We start from the raw sequence: 16,583 nt of genomic DNA, 5'->3' as shown, positions 1-16,583 counted from the left end.
AAGCAAAAGAGCTTCTTAGAAACAGAAGATGAACTTGGGGGGTGAGCAGAAGGGATGAGCCCCTGACACATGAAGGTTCGTGGTCCGGGCCCGCGGCAGCTCGTGGAGACAAGCTGGGTTCAGAATCTGCAGTGCTGGGTGCGATGCTCCCTGTGCAGGCGAGGCCCAGGGTGGCAGCCGCAGGGACGGCTTGCTGGTGGCCGGCTGCCTCCCTGGGAAGAGGGCGTCGGCTGGGGTGGCCCCGGGACTTGAGGCTGGCTGGGCTGTCTATGGAGGCAGCATTAGGAAGCAATGATAAGAACAGGAGAACCCTGGGTGCGCCCAGAGCTGCGGTCCTCTTCACTCTGAGCCTCAGCTGCATTCCCTGGCCTGAGTCGCCAACCTTCCAAGTGGACTCTGGGACCTTGGCCGACACTGAAAGTGGCAGGAAACCCCTCTGGGCAACCGGAACCTGTGTTGGGGCTCCTCGACTCTCTCCTTCTTCCTCTTCCTTCTCCTCCTCGTCCTGCCCCTCCTCCTCGGCCTCCTTGGTTTCCCTACAGCTTTATCAAGATGCGATTCAGGCACCATACAATTCACCCATTGAAAGTGTAGGACTGAGTGGTTTTGGGGTCTCCACAGAGTTGTGCAGCTGTCACCATGAGTGATCTTAGAATGTCTTCATCACCCCTGAAAGAGACCCTTTAGCTCTTCCCCCCAGTCCTCCCATCCCCTCTCCTATCCGTTCTTACTCCACGCAGAGCTCGCACACACTGGCCCCCTTGTTTCTAAGCCTGCATCAGATTTAAAGACACAGACTAGAGACAGGGAGATGGACTTCTGCAGGGAGGGTCATCGGAGGTGCAGGCTTGATGCGTCGTAACCATAAGCACGGGCCTTGGAGTCAGCCCGACCGGGCTCGAGTGACACATCATTCGCTGCTGAGTGGCCCTGGTCAAGGCTGTTAGTAGCCTGAGCCTTTTCCGATCTGCAAAATGAGAATAATAAAAGGACGTGCCTCATGAGAATGGAATGAACTAATTCACATGAAGTGCGTAGCGTGGGGCTTGGAGCATCACTCCTGGCCCTTTGGTTGTTATTGTTGTTGTTTGACAGTCACCAGCGAGGGAGGAAGCAGAAGTGGGAGGCGAGCAGACGCAAGAATCTGAGGCCGAGCAGTCCAGGGGCGAGACGCCTCTCGGACCAGGACTGGGCCGCCCGGTGATGAGCCTGAGTCACCGGGAGTGCTTGCGGTGATGCTCAGCACGCTCCCAGTGCTATGCACTCGTCCAAAAACGCCACGTGCACTGGGAAGTGGGGATACAAGGAGCACAGGCTTTGTTATCTGAAAGATCTGTCTGGAACAGTTCCCAGAGTATGTTTTAAGTAAAATAGATGAACAGATCCAGCTAAAATGTTGTTCAATCATTTTTTATTTTGACTCCCCTGAAATTGGGGTTGGGCAACTTTTTTTTTTTTTTTTTTTTTAAATTCAGGGCCTTTGACAAAGGAGCTTCATTGGCAGCAGTGAAGTTACGGGTGTTTAAAGTTGGGAATAGAGGCCGGCGCCGTGGCTCAACAGGCTAATCCTCCACCTTGCGGCGCCGGCACACCGGGTTCTAGTCCCAGTCAGGGTGCCGGATTCTATCCCGGTTGCCCCTCTTCCAGTCCAGCTCTCTGCTATGGCCCAAGAAGGCAGTGGAGGATGGCCCAAGTGCTTGGGCCCTGCACCCGCATGGGAGACCAGGAGAAGCACCTGACTCCTGGCTTCGGATCAGTGCGATGCACCGGCCGCAGCGGCCAATGGAGGGTGAACCAACGGCAAAAAGGAAGACCTTTCTCTCTGTCTTTCTCTCTCACTATCCACTCTGCCTGTCAAAAAAAAAAAAAAAATAATAATAAAGTTAGGAATAGAGGCTGCAGCGGTTGACAAGGCAGGAGAGTGCACTTCACCTTGACCTCTGGGGTCTGTCGGGAGCAAGGGTGACTGAGAAGGGATGGGGAGAGGGAGACGTGGAGCTGGGGTAGGGGGCAGGCTACCGGGGTAGGCAGAGGAGCCGTGCTGGCTGAAGTTATGTTTTTACAGCTGACCCACTGGCTTTCAGGCATCTGGGGCCTCGTATTCTCTGCAGACCCCTTTCACTCAGCTCGCCAGGGAGCCCGCGGCATGGCCAGTCATTCCAACTTCCCCTCTCCACAGAGACCTCTGCTCTCGGTCACAGGCTAGGGGGCAGCCCGGCCAGCAGGTGCCCTCCTGGAACCACAACTGCAGGGGGAGGGGTGGCCAGTGGGAGTCAAGTGTGTGTGTGTGTGTGTGTATTGGGGGTTTGAATGAGCTTCCGAATTATGAAATGACCCCTCTCGCTGTGTCCTTACTGCTCTACCCCCAGTGTGGATTAGGCATCTTCTCTGGGATCCCAGAATACCCGGGTGCCTCATCACGCCCACCACATGGTATAACAACAACCACGGAGCTGACCGAGCCCGGCTCTGCCACCCGGAGGCCGTCCCTGGAGTCGGGGGCTGTATTTTACCCAGCCCCCTCTCACCACGGCCTGGCACGTGGCAGTTGGGTGAACTGGGGTGCTCCTGTGGGCACTGCGTGTGTGAGTGAGCCTGGTGAGAGGTCTCCCTGGCACCCTCCCTGCAGGCTTCAGAGGCCTCGGGAGGTGCTGGCTGCTATCCAGGAAGAGGGCAGGGAGGGCCCTGAGGGTTCAGCTGTTGTAGCGAATGGCTCTGGGCTGCCTGCTCCCAGAGACAGGAGGGCGGGGCCGTGGGCAGGCTATGCATGGGGACACTGTGGATGGCAGGGGCAGTGGCAGAGCAAGTCGGGGTCCCCGGCAGGTGCTGTAGTAACAGCCTAGGTGGTTACGTCGCCTCCTGCTCTTGAGGGCCTGGTCAGCGAGGTGCCCGTGACCAGGTGGACCACCTGTCCCAGAGATGACAGAGCTACCCCCTGGCTGTTCAGGCCCTCACAGCCCTGCCGTCTGCCAGCTCCTTGGCAGGGCTGCTTCTGCCAGGTGTGGGTGGGGGAGGGAGGGGCTGGTCAGCTGCAGCACAGGGAGCTGGCTTCCCTGGCACCCAAGGGCCAGCACGAGGTGTGACAGGTGGCACTGTGGACAGACAGATCTTGGCCCATCAAGAAGTAGTGCTTTCTACCAGTGACCACAGATCATGTTTTGTTCCTACTTCGTGTTTGTGTGTCGAGCTGTGGCCCAGCCAGGAGTATGTGCTTGGTAAATGTTTATCGAATGAATGACTGAGTGCTGATTCAGGCGTGTAGTGAGTTGCCTGCCATGGGAGCTATTCAAGGAAAGGCTGCCGAGATGAGAGGTGTGGGTGTGCGGCCTTTCAAGTGTGCCCTAGCTGGGAGAGCCCGTGGCCGTCTGAGTCAGGGAGAGCTATGGTGGCTCCTCGTGGGTCCTCCCTGCATTCCTGTGACACGTGTGGGCCCCAGACAGCCTCGAGAGGGAAAGAAGGACACGTGTGGGTGCGCACAGCCTCATGGTGTCCCACAGGCACTCAGCTGCCGTTCCTCACCTCCAGGGGCTGAGCCTTGGTGGCAGACACTGGGGCTACATGTGGGCCCCTGCCCGAACTGTTCAAGTGGCCTCTGGGGGCAAGGTGCGTGGCACAGCAGTTAAGATCTGTTTAGGAAGCCCACAGCTGGGTTGGAGTCCCAGCTCTGCTTCTGATTCCAGCTTCCTGCTCACGCACACCCTGGGAGGCAGGCAGCAGGGGATGGTTCACGTATTTGGGAGCCCTGTCACCCATGTGGGAGACCAGGCTGGAGTTCTGGACTCCTGGCTTCAGCTTGGCCCAGTCCTGGCTGTTGTGGGCATTTGAGAGTGAACCAGTGGGTGGAAGGTCTCTGTCTCTGTCTTGCTACCTCTCAAATACAAATTTTTTTTTTAATAAAGTAGTCCCCTCCCCACCCCCCACCCCACCCAAGACATCTGTCTCTAATCTCCAGGCTCTGTGAGTACTGTGAGTACAACTTGGCACCGTGGACCTTAAGCTAGGAGGCTGTTGGGAGGACTCATGTAATCACACAAGCCCTCCAATACAGGAAGCAACACGCTGCTCGTGGCTTTGGGGATGTAGGGGCTACGTGTGAGGATCAGAAAGGATCACAGTGCTGTTGACTTCAACTGAAAGCGAAGAACCGGCACCTCATTCTTACAGCCACTCGCGACCGAGTCCTGCCAACAGTCCAAACGCACTTGGAAGTGAATTCTTGCCCAGAGTCTCCGACGACGAGAGCTCAGTGTGGCCAACATCCCTACGCAGAGAGCCCAGCCAGGCCCTCCCATATTTCTCACCTACAGAGCTGTGAGCTGATTATGAGTCTTGTTTAAGCCACCAAGTTTGTGGCACTTTGTTGTGCAGTAGAAAACAGGGCCCCTGCTTGCACTCTATTCGGCATTTCCAACTTTCTGAGATACAAGCTCAGTGGTTAGTGTCTGGTCACGCCAAGATCTTGTCCGAGGGGAATGGGCCTGAAGAATTGGTTCATCTGTTATTAAACCCATTCCTTTTGCCTGCAAAGTCCAACCTTCCAGCCCATATGAGACAGAATGGAGGTCATGTGAAGACCAAGGCCACAGCCACAATGGACATTTTTTTTTTTTTTTTTTTTTTACAGGCAGAGTGGATAGTGAGAGAGAGAGACAGAGAGGAAGGTCTTCCTTTTTGCCGTTGGTTCACCCTCCAATGGCCGCTGCAGACGGTGCATCGCACTGATCCAAAGCCAGGAGCCAGGTGCTTCTCCTGCTCTCCCTTGCGGGTGCAGGGCCCAAACACTTGGGCCATCCTCCACTGCCTTCCCGGGCCACAGCAGAGAGCTGGCCTGGAAGAGGGGCAACCGGGATAGAGTCCGGTGCCCCAACCGGGACTAGAACCCAGTGTGCCGGCGCCGCAAGGCGGAGGATTAGCCTGTTAAGCCACGGCGCCGGCCCACAATGGACTTCTAAAGGAAGGAGATTTCTTTGGGCACAAGCTGGTGATACTGGCTTTTTTTTTTTTTCTTTGAAGATTTAGATATTTATTTGAAAAGTAGAGTTACAGAAAGAGAAAGAGACAGAGATCTTCCATCTACTGGTTCACTCCCTAAATGATTGCAATGGCCAGGGTTGGAATGATCTGAAGCCAGGAGCTTCTTCCAGGTTTCCCACGTGGGTGCAGAGGCCCCAAGCACTCTGGCCATCCTTTGCTTCTTTTCCAGGCACATTAGAGGGGAGCTGGATTGGAAGTGGAGCAGCTGGGACTCAAACTGGTGCCCACATGGGATGCTGGTGTCACAGGCAGTGGCTTAAACTGCTACATCACAGCGCCAGCCCTAGTGTTGGCTTTTTCACTGGGACAGAAGAATATGGGCATTCCTGGGATGAACCTGGTAGGCTCTTGGCTCAGCAAGCCTTCCAGCTTTTATGTGTTAGCCTGTGAGAGTGTGAGTGCGTGTACCTTTCTTACCTGTTGCTCACCTTGGAGATTACCTGCTGCTTCTCCTTGGAAGGACCACACAGATTTTGGGGAGCAGTGGCTGAGATGAATGGGGGTGAGGTCTACAGAGATGATGAACAGTGACTTGGCAGGAGTGTGAGTAACATGGAGGCCAGTGTCTCATGGGACCCAGCTGAGCTTGGCACAGCGTGAGGGGGAGCCCGAAGTAGTGGCTCTTCCTCTAGAGGTGATCATCCAAAAGGTGCCCGAGGGGAGTCGGCCTCTGTGACGGCCAAGTACACGTGTCAGCATTTGCTGGGGGCAGCTTGTTTGGCTCAGTGCCCCGTGGTGAGTGGCGGGACAGGGAAAGCCTGGGCTGCAGGCTTCCTGGACTCTGGTTGAGTTTCCCGAAGCAGCCCAGGGTCTGTTAGGTGCCGCCTTCATGTTCCAGGTGTGAAGAGCAGAGTGGACAGGGAAGACCCAGGGGACCCTGGCAAGAGGGGGGACTGTGGCACCTGGAGATGTGGCAGCAAGGGGCCTGGCCGAGCCCCAGGAGAGAGACAGCCACTTCCCAGTGAGCTGTGAGGTCCATTTGGGGTGCAGTCGGTCTCTCTGCATCCTGCAGACATCACTGGTACCTGGAGAGGAGGGGATCCCCAGGCTGGGGGAAGGTCGCAGGTTGCTGGTGACTATTGGTGCTGTTGTAGTGGAATCAATATTCAGTAGGCTGCGGGGCCCCTGTGGCTGTAGAAAGGGCCAGGGGTCAGCTAGTTTCTGGCATTGGACACCTGTGGGATGGCTATAGAGGGAGGCTGGGATCCCCCGGAGGCCAGGGAGAGGCCACACCACACTGCTGAGTCATCCCCTCCCTGGAGATTCCCAGATTTGGGATGACCTCATTTGAAGCCATTACTATTTTGTTAATGAGGAAGGTGGAGTCCTCACGGAGCAGCCTTGCGAGTTAGCATGAGCTTGCAGCATTTCAGACCAACCTCTTGTTCAAGAGTCAGTGAAATCCTCTTTTGGGACCAAGTGACCAGTCCAGAGGGACCTGTGGTTGATGCTGGTCAGTCCCATGCCCATAACAGAGACACAGCTCTGTGCCTGCCCCAGTTGGCAGGGCCCAGGATGGCAGACGTTCAGCAGGGTGGTGGCTAGCCGAGTGATTCTGTGTGAGCCCCCCGCCATCCTGGGCCCCCGACGCCTGTTTATAAAACCAGCAGGGATGGGCCTTTGACCTAGTGGTTAGGGTGCCCACATCCCGTAGTGGAATACCCGGATCTGAGACCAGCCTTCAGCTCGCAATCCCAGCTTCCTGCTAGTGCTAGGCCCCGAGAAGAAGTCGTGATGGCTCAAGTCATTGGGTGCCTGCTGCTCACATGTGAGATCTGAACTAAGTTCTCTGCTCCCAGCTTTGGCCTGGCCCAGCCTGGGTCATTGCAGGCATTTGAGGGATGAACCAGTGGAGAGGAGCTATCTAGCTGTATCTGTGTGTCTGCCTCTCAGATGAAAACCACACCAAAACAAAACAAAGCCGGGAGGTTGGACTGGTTGAGCCGCCCATCTCTGTGGCTCTGATGCCCCACGTGTCTTCTGTGACTGCGGTCCTATGTTGGGACTGTGAGACCCTATGTGTGCTGGGATTAGAGCTTGGGTTAGCTGAAGGTGGCACGCTCACCCCACCGTGGGAAGCCTGGTCAGTGTGATGCCATGCTCTTCTGTCACGTCCTGTGGTGGTAGAGGCACTGCGGTGTGGGCTGCCATCCCTCTGTCCGTCTCCTGTGACGATGGCACACATAGCCCACAGCTGTTTGCGGTGGCTGCAGGTAGGCCGTGTGTCCGCAGGGTTGTAGGTGCCTCCCGCAGAGAGACCCATGTCTGTGGGAGGCATCGGTAATTAGGAGCTTCCTAATGGCCGGGCCAGCCCCCCGGATTAATCATAGCAAGTTTCTCCTGCCACGTGCCATGTGCCACACAGACTCGCCTTATCGCTTGCTCCCGTTAGCTGCTGACGTTTCCCACTTTTCCTTGTGCTTGGCTCTTAGAAAGAAAAGTTTCAAGATGATTCGGTCCCAGTCCCTGTCTCTACAAATGCCGACGCAGCAGGATTGGAAGGGCCCCCCGACGGCCAGCCCGGCCATGTCTCCCGCAACCCCTGTGGTCGCTGGGGCTGCTTCCCAGCCCGCGCCAGTGCCCTATGCCATGCCCGAGTACCAGCGGGTCACCATCAGCGGCGACTACTGTGCCGGGGTAAGGTACCTGGGGGAGTGCTTCAAGGGCCTGCCTGCAGAGGTCAGGGTCCCTTGGGCCAGCCCGAAGCTTGGTCTGTCTGGGGGCGTCTGGGAGGCAGTGGAGGGGAGGCGCAGCAGATGGAGGGTGTGGGTGTGTCCAGGGGCTGCCCCATGGCCCTGTGCAGGGCTCAGGGCTGCAGGCTGGCGCACTGGCCATGGCCTTTAAGCTCTGTGTGTTTTCTGGGCTCAGAAGGCTGTGCGTGTCCCCCAGTCCACTGAGCAAGGGGCCAGCTTGGGCTGCCTGGAGTCCCTGCGGGTTTAGTGGATTCGCAGTCATGGGATTGCATGGTTTGTGTGAAGGCGGTTATCGCTGACTTTGCTCTTGCTGTGTGCTTAGGGCAGAATTCCAAGCCCTCAGTTGGGAAGAGGGGCTGTGGGTGAGGAAGGGACCAAGCTTGGTTCACACCATCAGCGTAGTCACTGGGCATGTGTTAAATTTTTTTTTTACCCAGTGGGGGGATGCATTCTTACTGCTTCCTTCTTCAAATCACCAAGCTAGTGCCGGTGTTAAGTCTGGATCTTAACTTACCACTCATGCCCCTGTGGGCCTCACGAGCCTGTCTCCCTCCTTTAGAAAAGGAGTCGTAGAATATATAGTCAGTCCCACGTGGCAGAGCGACTTCTCCATTCCCCCCAGCTTTTAGTTTTGTGTGTGATTAGGAATACTTGCACACACTACAGAATTTAAAAGGTGCAGATATGACATCAATTCCTCCCCCTCAGAGGCAACTGTTGGTTTTGGCTTGTTATGTATTCTCACATAGAAGTCTATATACCTATGCTTAATTATACATACTTGGTTTATTGGGTTTTCCACAAATGGTAGTTTACCATACATATTATATTGTACCCTTTTTAAACCTAATATTCCATCTTAAAGATAATGCCATATTAACATATAAAGAGCTTCCATGTTCTTTTTCACAAGCGTGTAGCATTTCAGTGTGTGGATGTTCCGTGGTTTATATCATGTAAGTTCCCATGGATGGAAACAATGCAGATCAGCATCCTGATCAGGAGTCCCTGTGTCCACCCGGCCTCAGGCAGTTAAGTGAGAGCCTGGGAGAGTCGAGGTGGACTGACTGCAGCCAAGCAGGAGACCCAGAGTGTTCGCCGGCCTCTCTGCCAGTCTCCTGCTGGCTCATGGGAGAGCATGGAGCTTCCGGCCTGGGCAGGTAGTCTCCAGGATGCTAAGTGTCCATGAGGAGCAGGCTGACGTGGTGGGCTTGTGGTCAGCCATGGGACCTGTGGTGTCCATAGGCTTGGCTGGTGGCCCCTGGCCTTCTGGGCCACCCTCTCAGCTATCCTTGCCTGTGGCCTGAGCTTTTGGCATGCTTGGTTCTCTGGCTTTATGTTGACAGGGACATACTTTAGAGTGAGATGTCTGTGGCTGCTTGGACATTGCTGCTGCTCTCAGAAGCCAGCTGCTGGGAGGTGTAAAATGGAATTTGCATTCTTTATGGGGATACTGGGAGGTAGGAAAGAAGTAGCTACCACCTGGATAAAATGCAAAGTGCAATATTTGGTAAAAGTATAAAAACATGCAAGGGAAAGATAGACACCAGCCTCCTCCCTCTGAGGCTGGAGTGGGTGGGGGGCAGGAGTTGAGCTGTATCCATGGTGATGAGCTGAAACAATTACAAAAGATAATAATATCAGCTCTCGAAGGCAGGTGCAGGGGTATCCGGTGTGGCATCTTCTGTGCTTGTCTGTATGTTTATAACATTTCAAAATGAAAAATGGTTATTTTATTCAATTAGAGAGGGAAGCTTCAGGCCCCAGCCCTCCCCATGCTGTGTTCCCTGGTGTCTTGCCCTGCCTCTGCTGTGTGACCCTTCTTCGGTCTCCTTGGCTGCTTTATCTGCCTGTCTGCCCCAGGCACGCGCAGATCTCTGTGATGCCTGCCCTCCCAGACAAAGCTGCACGACTCCATCTTTGAATATGAGGCAGGTCTGGGAAAGCTGAACATCCTTGGGCCCTGGGAGCCAGTCAAATCAGAGTCTGAAGTCCGACTTCGTGACTTCCTGGCAAGCGATTTCTTTTTGCACAGCCTCATTTGTAAAATGAGTTGCAATGCGGAGCAAAAGGAAGTCTATGGAAAGCTCCTGCCTCTGACCGTGACCAGGACAGCAGCTGACTGGGTGAGCTGGCTGCTGAGCAGGTTTACTCAGAAGCCTGGGGCTGGCAAAGCAGCACTGAGCAGGCACAGTTGTCTTTTTATAAAAAATACTTATTGGGGCTGGCGCCGTGGCACAGTAGGGTAATCCTTTGCCTGCGGCGCTGGCATCCCATATGGGCGCTGGTTCTAATCCAGGCTGCTCCTCTTCCAATCCAGCTCTCTGCTCTGGCCTGGGAAAGCAGTAGAAGATGGCCCAAGTGCTTGGGCCCCTACACCCATGTGGGAGACCAGGAAGAAGTACCTGGCTCCTGGATTTGGATCGGTGCAGCTCCTGCCATTCTGGCCATCTAGGGGAGTGAACCAACAGAAGGACGACCTCTTTCTCTGTTTCTCCCTCTCAAACTGTCTGTAACTCTACCTCTCAAGTAAATAAATAAAATCTTTAAAAAAATTAAAAATACTTATTTATTTGAAAGAGAATGAGAGCGAGAGAAAGATTTTTTCCATCCACTGATTCTCTCCCCAAATGGCTGCAAAGGTTGGCTGGGGCTGGGCTTGAAGTAAGGAGCCTGGAACGCCTTCTGGGTCTCCCACATTAGGGTGGTCTGCTGCTGCTTTCCCAGGAGCATTAGCAGCAGCTGGATGGGAAGTGGAGCAGCTGGGACTTGAACCAGCACCCACGTGGGATGCTGGCGTCACAGACAATGGCTTAACTTGCTGCACGACAATGCCAGGTCCTGCCTACCCAATTGTTCAGTTAGTTTTGTCTGGTTTTACATCTGAGGGCCTGTGAATATTCTCAGCTGGAAGAGATGGTGCCCGTCCTCATGGGGACAGGATTCAGGCTCTGTTCTTCCCACGCCAGGTGCGGCAGCAGGCTCGTGGGTCAGCAGCAAGCAGGGCCGGTGTCTGGGAGTGAGGGCCCGAGCGCCCCTCTCCTCCAGCCCACCTCTTCTCTGTGGCGGTCCCCAGGGCCACCGCCAAGCTTGGTGATCTGCTAGGAGGACTCGGAGGACTCGGCGTATGGCTCTGCTCTCAGCCATGATTCATTACAGTGAAAGGAAGCCGGGGAGGATGCTGGGTATGAGCTTCTGAGGGTCCTCCCCAGGGGAGTGGCGAGCACATAGCCTCAGCCTGAACCATGCCAACACACGGGGCAGTGTTGTCTGCCATGCAAGCTCGTTAGCGACTCAGCTCCCATGTTTTGTACCGGAGCTGGTCACACACCTGCATAGCACATCCCCAAATTCCAGACGGCCAGGGGGAGGTCAGCTGTCTATCGGTATCTGCATTATTTGGACAAACAGCATGGACACAGGGACCACTCTTATCCGTCAGGGAATGGTGGACACCCTCCAGAAACCCGGGTCCCCAAAGCCAACTTTGCAAGCAGCTCTGTGCAGAGAGGCAGTCTCAGGTGGGGTCTGCTCTGCTCGCCTCCCCCTGCAGATCACCGTGGAGGACTACGAGCAGGCTGCCAAAAGCCTGGCCAAGGCCCTCATGATCCGGGAGAAGTACGCACGGCTCGCCTACCACCGTTTCCCGCGGACCACAGCACAATACCTGGGCCACCGGCGCCCGGACGTCGCCCCTCCTGAAGATGGCCTCCCAGGTATGGAGCACTGGCCAGAGGGGGCCCATGGGGGCGGCCCTGCCCTGAGAGCTGTTGAGGGCTTCCCCTGCTGGTGGCTTTAAGGGCAGGACCCAGGGATAAGCTTCGGCACTAATTCCTGCTGGTTCCCCCAAGCACTGATTGCGCGTGTTACCACGTGCCTCGCCCTGGGTAGAACTGGACTGAAGAAGTCAAGAGAGAGACCTGCGCTTGGGAATGTGCAGGTCCACATGAGATGTTTCAAATAGCACAGCCAGACAGTAAACATGGAACGTGTGATAGGCTGGGCTGCGGTGGGAGCAGACACAGAGACCATGTTCCCGGGACAGGAGAAGTCGGCTTCAGAGTGGAAGTCGGTGGTGGGGACTAGATGAGGGCCTAGTGGTCTGCACCGGTGCCCAGGACCCCAGCACCAAGCTGTCCCCTGACTTTGGCTTCCTTGAAACTCTGAGTCTTGCACTTCGAGCTCCTGCTACTACTGGGGTGCTGGGCAAGTCTCAGCCCTTCCGGGCCCATTTCCCTCTCTTTGAAGAAAGTTGGTTGCATGTCTCGCTGTGGGCAAGGGGAGATGGGAGTGACTGCTGAATAGGTACCCTCTGTAGACAGAGGGCCGAGGGGTCCTGGGCATGAGTGTGTGTTGGGTGGGAGGAGGTGGGGAGCTGCTTCCAAGGGTGCAGCCTGTGGCTCCACCTGGACTGTTGCCATGACCTTTACCTCGTGGAGCTGTGGCACACATTAGGCTCTCCTGAGCCGGCTGGTGGCCAGGCCCAGTGTCAGTCATCTGTCCCTAGCCCTGCTCCTTGCTGATTCCTCACGTCTGCTCTAGGGGCGAGCTCTCCCGAGCACCGACGGAGGCCGCCCAGGCAGGTCCCCTGCCTTGGTTGCTCCCTTTGCTGAGGAGCCCAGCTTTCCCCCTTGGCTGGCAGCGGGGCAGCTGATCTGACCTGGTATTGTCAGATCTGCAGGAGATTGAAGTCCCCAGGCTGTTTAGCGTCTGCCCACTGCTTGGTCGGGGCAGAGATTGCCAAGGGTCAGGAGAACTTGCTGTGAGAGTAGTGAGCATAGGGTTGCCCTTCGGCTTACGATGGGTATGTCCCAATAGAATGGAGAATACTGTAGGTGGAAAATGCATCCAATACACCCAACCCACCAGACGTCATCGCTGGCTGAGGCCCCCCGCCCCTTCAGTGTGCTCAGAGGACGGTACCCTCTGGGGACAATTCCCTCCGGATCAAGAGGGGTGAAGAGGTTTGCTCAGAGTCTCAGAGTTGGGGGTACATGGCAAAGAGGTGCCTTGTGCCTGCTGTGGGGAGCAGGTGGTTCTGTGGTTGGCGTCTGTGCTCTGCAGGAGAGAAGTTCCCGACCTGGGCTGCTCCATGGAGGGCTGGCCCCTTGGCTGCCCTGGGCTTGGGAGGGCCAGTCACAGGTGCTGTCTCTTCTCTTGCTGAGAGGAGCCTCAGAGGCTCCTTTAACATTCTTAGGGTTCTTGAGGTGCCAAGGAACTTGAAGCCTATTTCAATTAAATTTTTAAAAAATGATTGATGCGCCAGCCAGGTGCCAGGGACTATTTGAGGTAGCAGGGACACAGCAGGAACCACACGGATCAAAGTCTGCGTTGCAAGTCCCTACTCGGTACATCAGGGGACTTCAAAACTGTGTGGGAAAGTGGAATTAAAGGAACAGTTTACTTTGGTGCAAAGATATTTTGAAATCCATGTACTTTTTTATAATTTGCATTTTAGTATGCATTTCTCAGTCATTTTGAAGATTCCTTGTATGCGTGGATTTCATTTACAAACATTTTTACATCAATGGTTTTATTTCCATTTCCCATGAGCTTTTTGAAATGCCCTTGCATGATACCCAAGATGAAGAAGTGAAATCATCGAGGGCTGTAGCTGTGGCACAGCAGATTAAGCCGCTGCCTACAATGCCAGCATCCCATATGGGTACCAGTTCCAGCCCCGGCTGCTCCACTTCCAATCCAGCTCCCTGCCAATGTGCCTGGGAAAGCAAGTGGAAGATGGCCCAAGTCCTTGGGCCTCTGGGAGACTTGGATGGAGTTTCAGGCTCCTGGCTTCAGCCTGGCCCAGCCCTGCCTGTTGGGGCCATTTGGGGAGTGAACCAGCAGTTGGAAGATCGCTCTCTTTGCCTTCCTCACTGTCTCTCCCCACTCCCCAACTCTGACTTTAAAATAAATAAATACATATTTTAAAAGAATTTTTTTAACTTTAGTTTTTTCTTTCTTTTTTTTTTTTTTTGACAGGCAGAGTGGACAGTGAGAGAGACAGAGAGAAAGGTCTTCCTTTGCCGTTGGTTCACCCTCCAATGGCCGCCGCGGCTGGCACACCGCGCTGATCCGATGGCAGGAGCCAGGTGCTTCTCCTGGTCTCCCATGGGGTGCAGGGCCCAAGCACTTGGGCCATCCTCCACTGCACTCCCTGGCCACAGCAGAGAGCTGGCCTGGAAGAGGGGCAACCGGGACAGAATCCGGCTCCCCGACCGGGACTAGAACCCGGTGTGCCGGCGCCGCAAGGCAGAGGATTAGCCTGTTGAGCCGCGGCGCCGGCTTTTTTAAAAGAAATTTTTAAAAAGTAAGATTACTTTACGAAGAGGTAATTGCTAAGGAGACATGATAAAGCAGGCACGAGAGTTTGTGATGGGTGAACTGGTGGGGTGTGGTTGGATCTTAGCATGGCCAGGACAGGCTCCACCCAGAGTGTGACTTTTGAGCACTTGGCCATCACCCAATCCTGTTTTGCAGACTTCCACCCTCCCCCACGGCCCCAGGAGGACCCGTACTGCCTGGACGATGCACCCCCCAACCTGGGCTACTTGGTCCGCATGCAAGGGGGCATCCTGTTCGTGTATGACAGCAAGAAGATGCTGGAGCGCCAGGAGCCCCACAGCCTGCCCTACCCTGACCTGGAGACCTACACGGTGGACATGAGCCACATCCTGGCTCTCATCACCGACGGCCCCACGTAAGCTGGCTGCCCTGAGTCTGGGTGCGTGTGGGCTGGCAGGTGGCCACAGCTGTGAGCAGCCTGCCCTCGTTTGAGCAAAGTTCTCTACCCGTGGCACCTTCTCCGAGCATCTGCCCTAGTAACAAACAGCCGCATGCCCCCAGTCTCATACTTGGGACGTGGTCAGGTGTGGTTGGTGCCTCTGGGCCCTGGGGTGGGCAGGGCCTGCCTGGTAGCCGGATTGCACCCTTGACTAAGGGAGGCCAAGGAGATGGGAGGAGGGGGAGGAGAGGATGAGGGAGGAGACTTATGGGGTGTCCGTGGCGATCAGAGTCAGGCGCTTTGGCAGGCATAGCCCGGTTTAGCCTCCCTTCAGCCTTGGGAGTTACCACGTTGGTGTGTTTTCATGGGAAACAGAGGCTCAAGGTTAATGGCCAGGAGCCAGAGAGCCCGGGCGAGGTCCCGAGGAGGTTCTTAGTGCCCGAGCTTGATGCCTGCTCGCTTACAGAGCACACAGGTGTGGGTGACTATGTGGCCGGAGCCGCGGCAGCTGGAGCCTGCTGCCTGCTCCCTGCTCCATCCTGCAGGCGTCCGACCCCCCCCGCCCAGGGCTGCCCCCACATGTGCCTGAGGACACTGTACTGCAGAGCTTGGCGGTGGCACCACTTCCGCTCAACTGTGCGCTCTCCCCCTCCCCTACCTGCAGGAAAACCTATTGTCACCGGCGACTGAACTTTCTGGAATCCAAGTTCAGCCTTCACGAGATGTTAAATGAGATGTCTGAGTTCAAAGAGTTGAAGAGTAACCCCCACCGAGACTTCTATAACGTGAGAAAGGTGGGCAGAGCGACCCCCTGGTCGCACCCTCCCTCCTGGCCCCTGGGCTGCCCTGGGCCAGTCTGCTGGGAGACGGTGAGGAGCAGGATGCGCACCTTGCATCAGGCTGTCCTTGGATGGAACTCGCCGCTCTGGGCGGAGACCCCTGTCCGTGCTGTGGACACAGGGCACAGCCTGCCCACTGATCAGAACGTTGAGCCCGGACTACTTCCAGGGTGGATGTTTGAGATTGACTGTGGAGCGAGCCTGTGGTGTATTTCATAAAGAGCATCCCAAGTGCTCAAAACCCCCCCCCGCCCCCCGCTGAGCAGGTTGGCCGGGGTTCCTGGCAGTCTCTGTCGCTGGGCTGTGGCTGGGACAGGTGTGTGTGTGCCCTGCGAGGGTGGCCTCCAGCTTTTCCTTGTCCTCGTGGAGCAGCATACAGGGAAGAACAGGATCAGTGCTGAGCACGGGGCTGTTCCCCGGCTGCCAGAGGTCCCCCTGCCTTGGTGAGAAGTGCTGTGATGAGGTGGCTGAGTAGGAGTTAGCCAGGTGGCCGGTGGGGTTGGCGAGGGAATGGTGTGTGCAAATGCCAGGAGGCAGCGAGACCAATGACGGAGGTGAGAGAGTTTAAGATGCGTGTTGACAGAGTGGCAGGTAGTGTGGTGTGGCTGGGGCTCCAGTGTGAGGCCGAGGGCGATGCTGGAGTATGGGGAGGGGAGGTTCTGGATGGTGCAGGGGCCCAGGGCTTCCTCTGAGAAGGGGGGGGGGGCAGGCCCTAGGAGTGAGCTGGCACATGGCAGAAGAAGGGGTGAGGTTTACTTACCATGGGGCTGGGCTGAGTCCCGTACCTGGGACCTAAGCCAACAGTGAGATGTCTCCCTAGGGCCCTCTCTCCCAGGTGGACCTCTGGGGACTGTCTCTTGCTGGCACCAGCTTCGATAGGGAGGGGAGGATGTGGCTGCTTTGGGAGAGCCCAGCTCAGCCTCCCTGACCCCTGGATGGAGCACTCAGCAATGCAGATGCAGGGCCCCCTCCAGGGGACCCCAAGACCACCTCTGTTATGGGGCAGGAGGCCCTACATGGACTCCGCTGGATGGGATCCAGAGTCTTAAGAGGGAGTTTGGCTTCCACTCAGTGGCTCTGAGAGGTGGGTGATGGCCTCTGGGGGTTTCCATGCAGAGGTGAAAGGTCGTGGACAGCTCCTCCCAGCAGCGTTTGCTGCCCCTCTGCGAGCCTGTGGTGTTTGGGGCGTGGGTGTGTCGGTCACTACACAAGCTCCTCTCAGCCCTGCCTGAAGCACCTCCGTGCCCGGTGTGTGTCCAGAGATCGTCCCTGGGAGCTCCCTGTGTAGACCCG

The 16,583-nt window shown here is 56.1% G+C and overlaps 1 protein-coding gene across 7 annotated transcripts in view; it reads left to right on the top strand.

Annotated features, from left to right (window-relative positions):
- Positions 1-16,583, top strand: part of AMPD3 (adenosine monophosphate deaminase 3) — a 52,227-nt gene that overhangs the window by 20,506 nt on the left and 15,138 nt on the right. For 6 of the 7 annotated variants that reach the window (XM_062196502.1, XM_062196506.1, XM_062196504.1 and 3 more), the window contains exons 3-6: positions 7,467-7,671; positions 11,281-11,443; positions 14,208-14,427; positions 15,116-15,245. In XM_062196502.1, coding sequence (XP_062052486.1) covers positions 7,467-7,671; positions 11,281-11,443; positions 14,208-14,427; positions 15,116-15,245 — 718 coding nt within the window. The remainder of the gene's footprint in view (positions 1-7,466; positions 7,672-11,280; positions 11,444-14,207; positions 14,428-15,115; positions 15,246-16,583) is intronic. The other variant, XM_062196508.1, reaches the window with a different exon arrangement.

The sequence above is a fragment of the Lepus europaeus genome, chromosome 7 (assembly GCF_033115175.1).
Source record: "Lepus europaeus isolate LE1 chromosome 7, mLepTim1.pri, whole genome shotgun sequence".
Lineage (NCBI taxonomy): Eukaryota > Metazoa > Chordata > Mammalia > Lagomorpha > Leporidae > Lepus > Lepus europaeus.
This window is presented reverse-complemented; position numbering and strand designations above follow the sequence as displayed.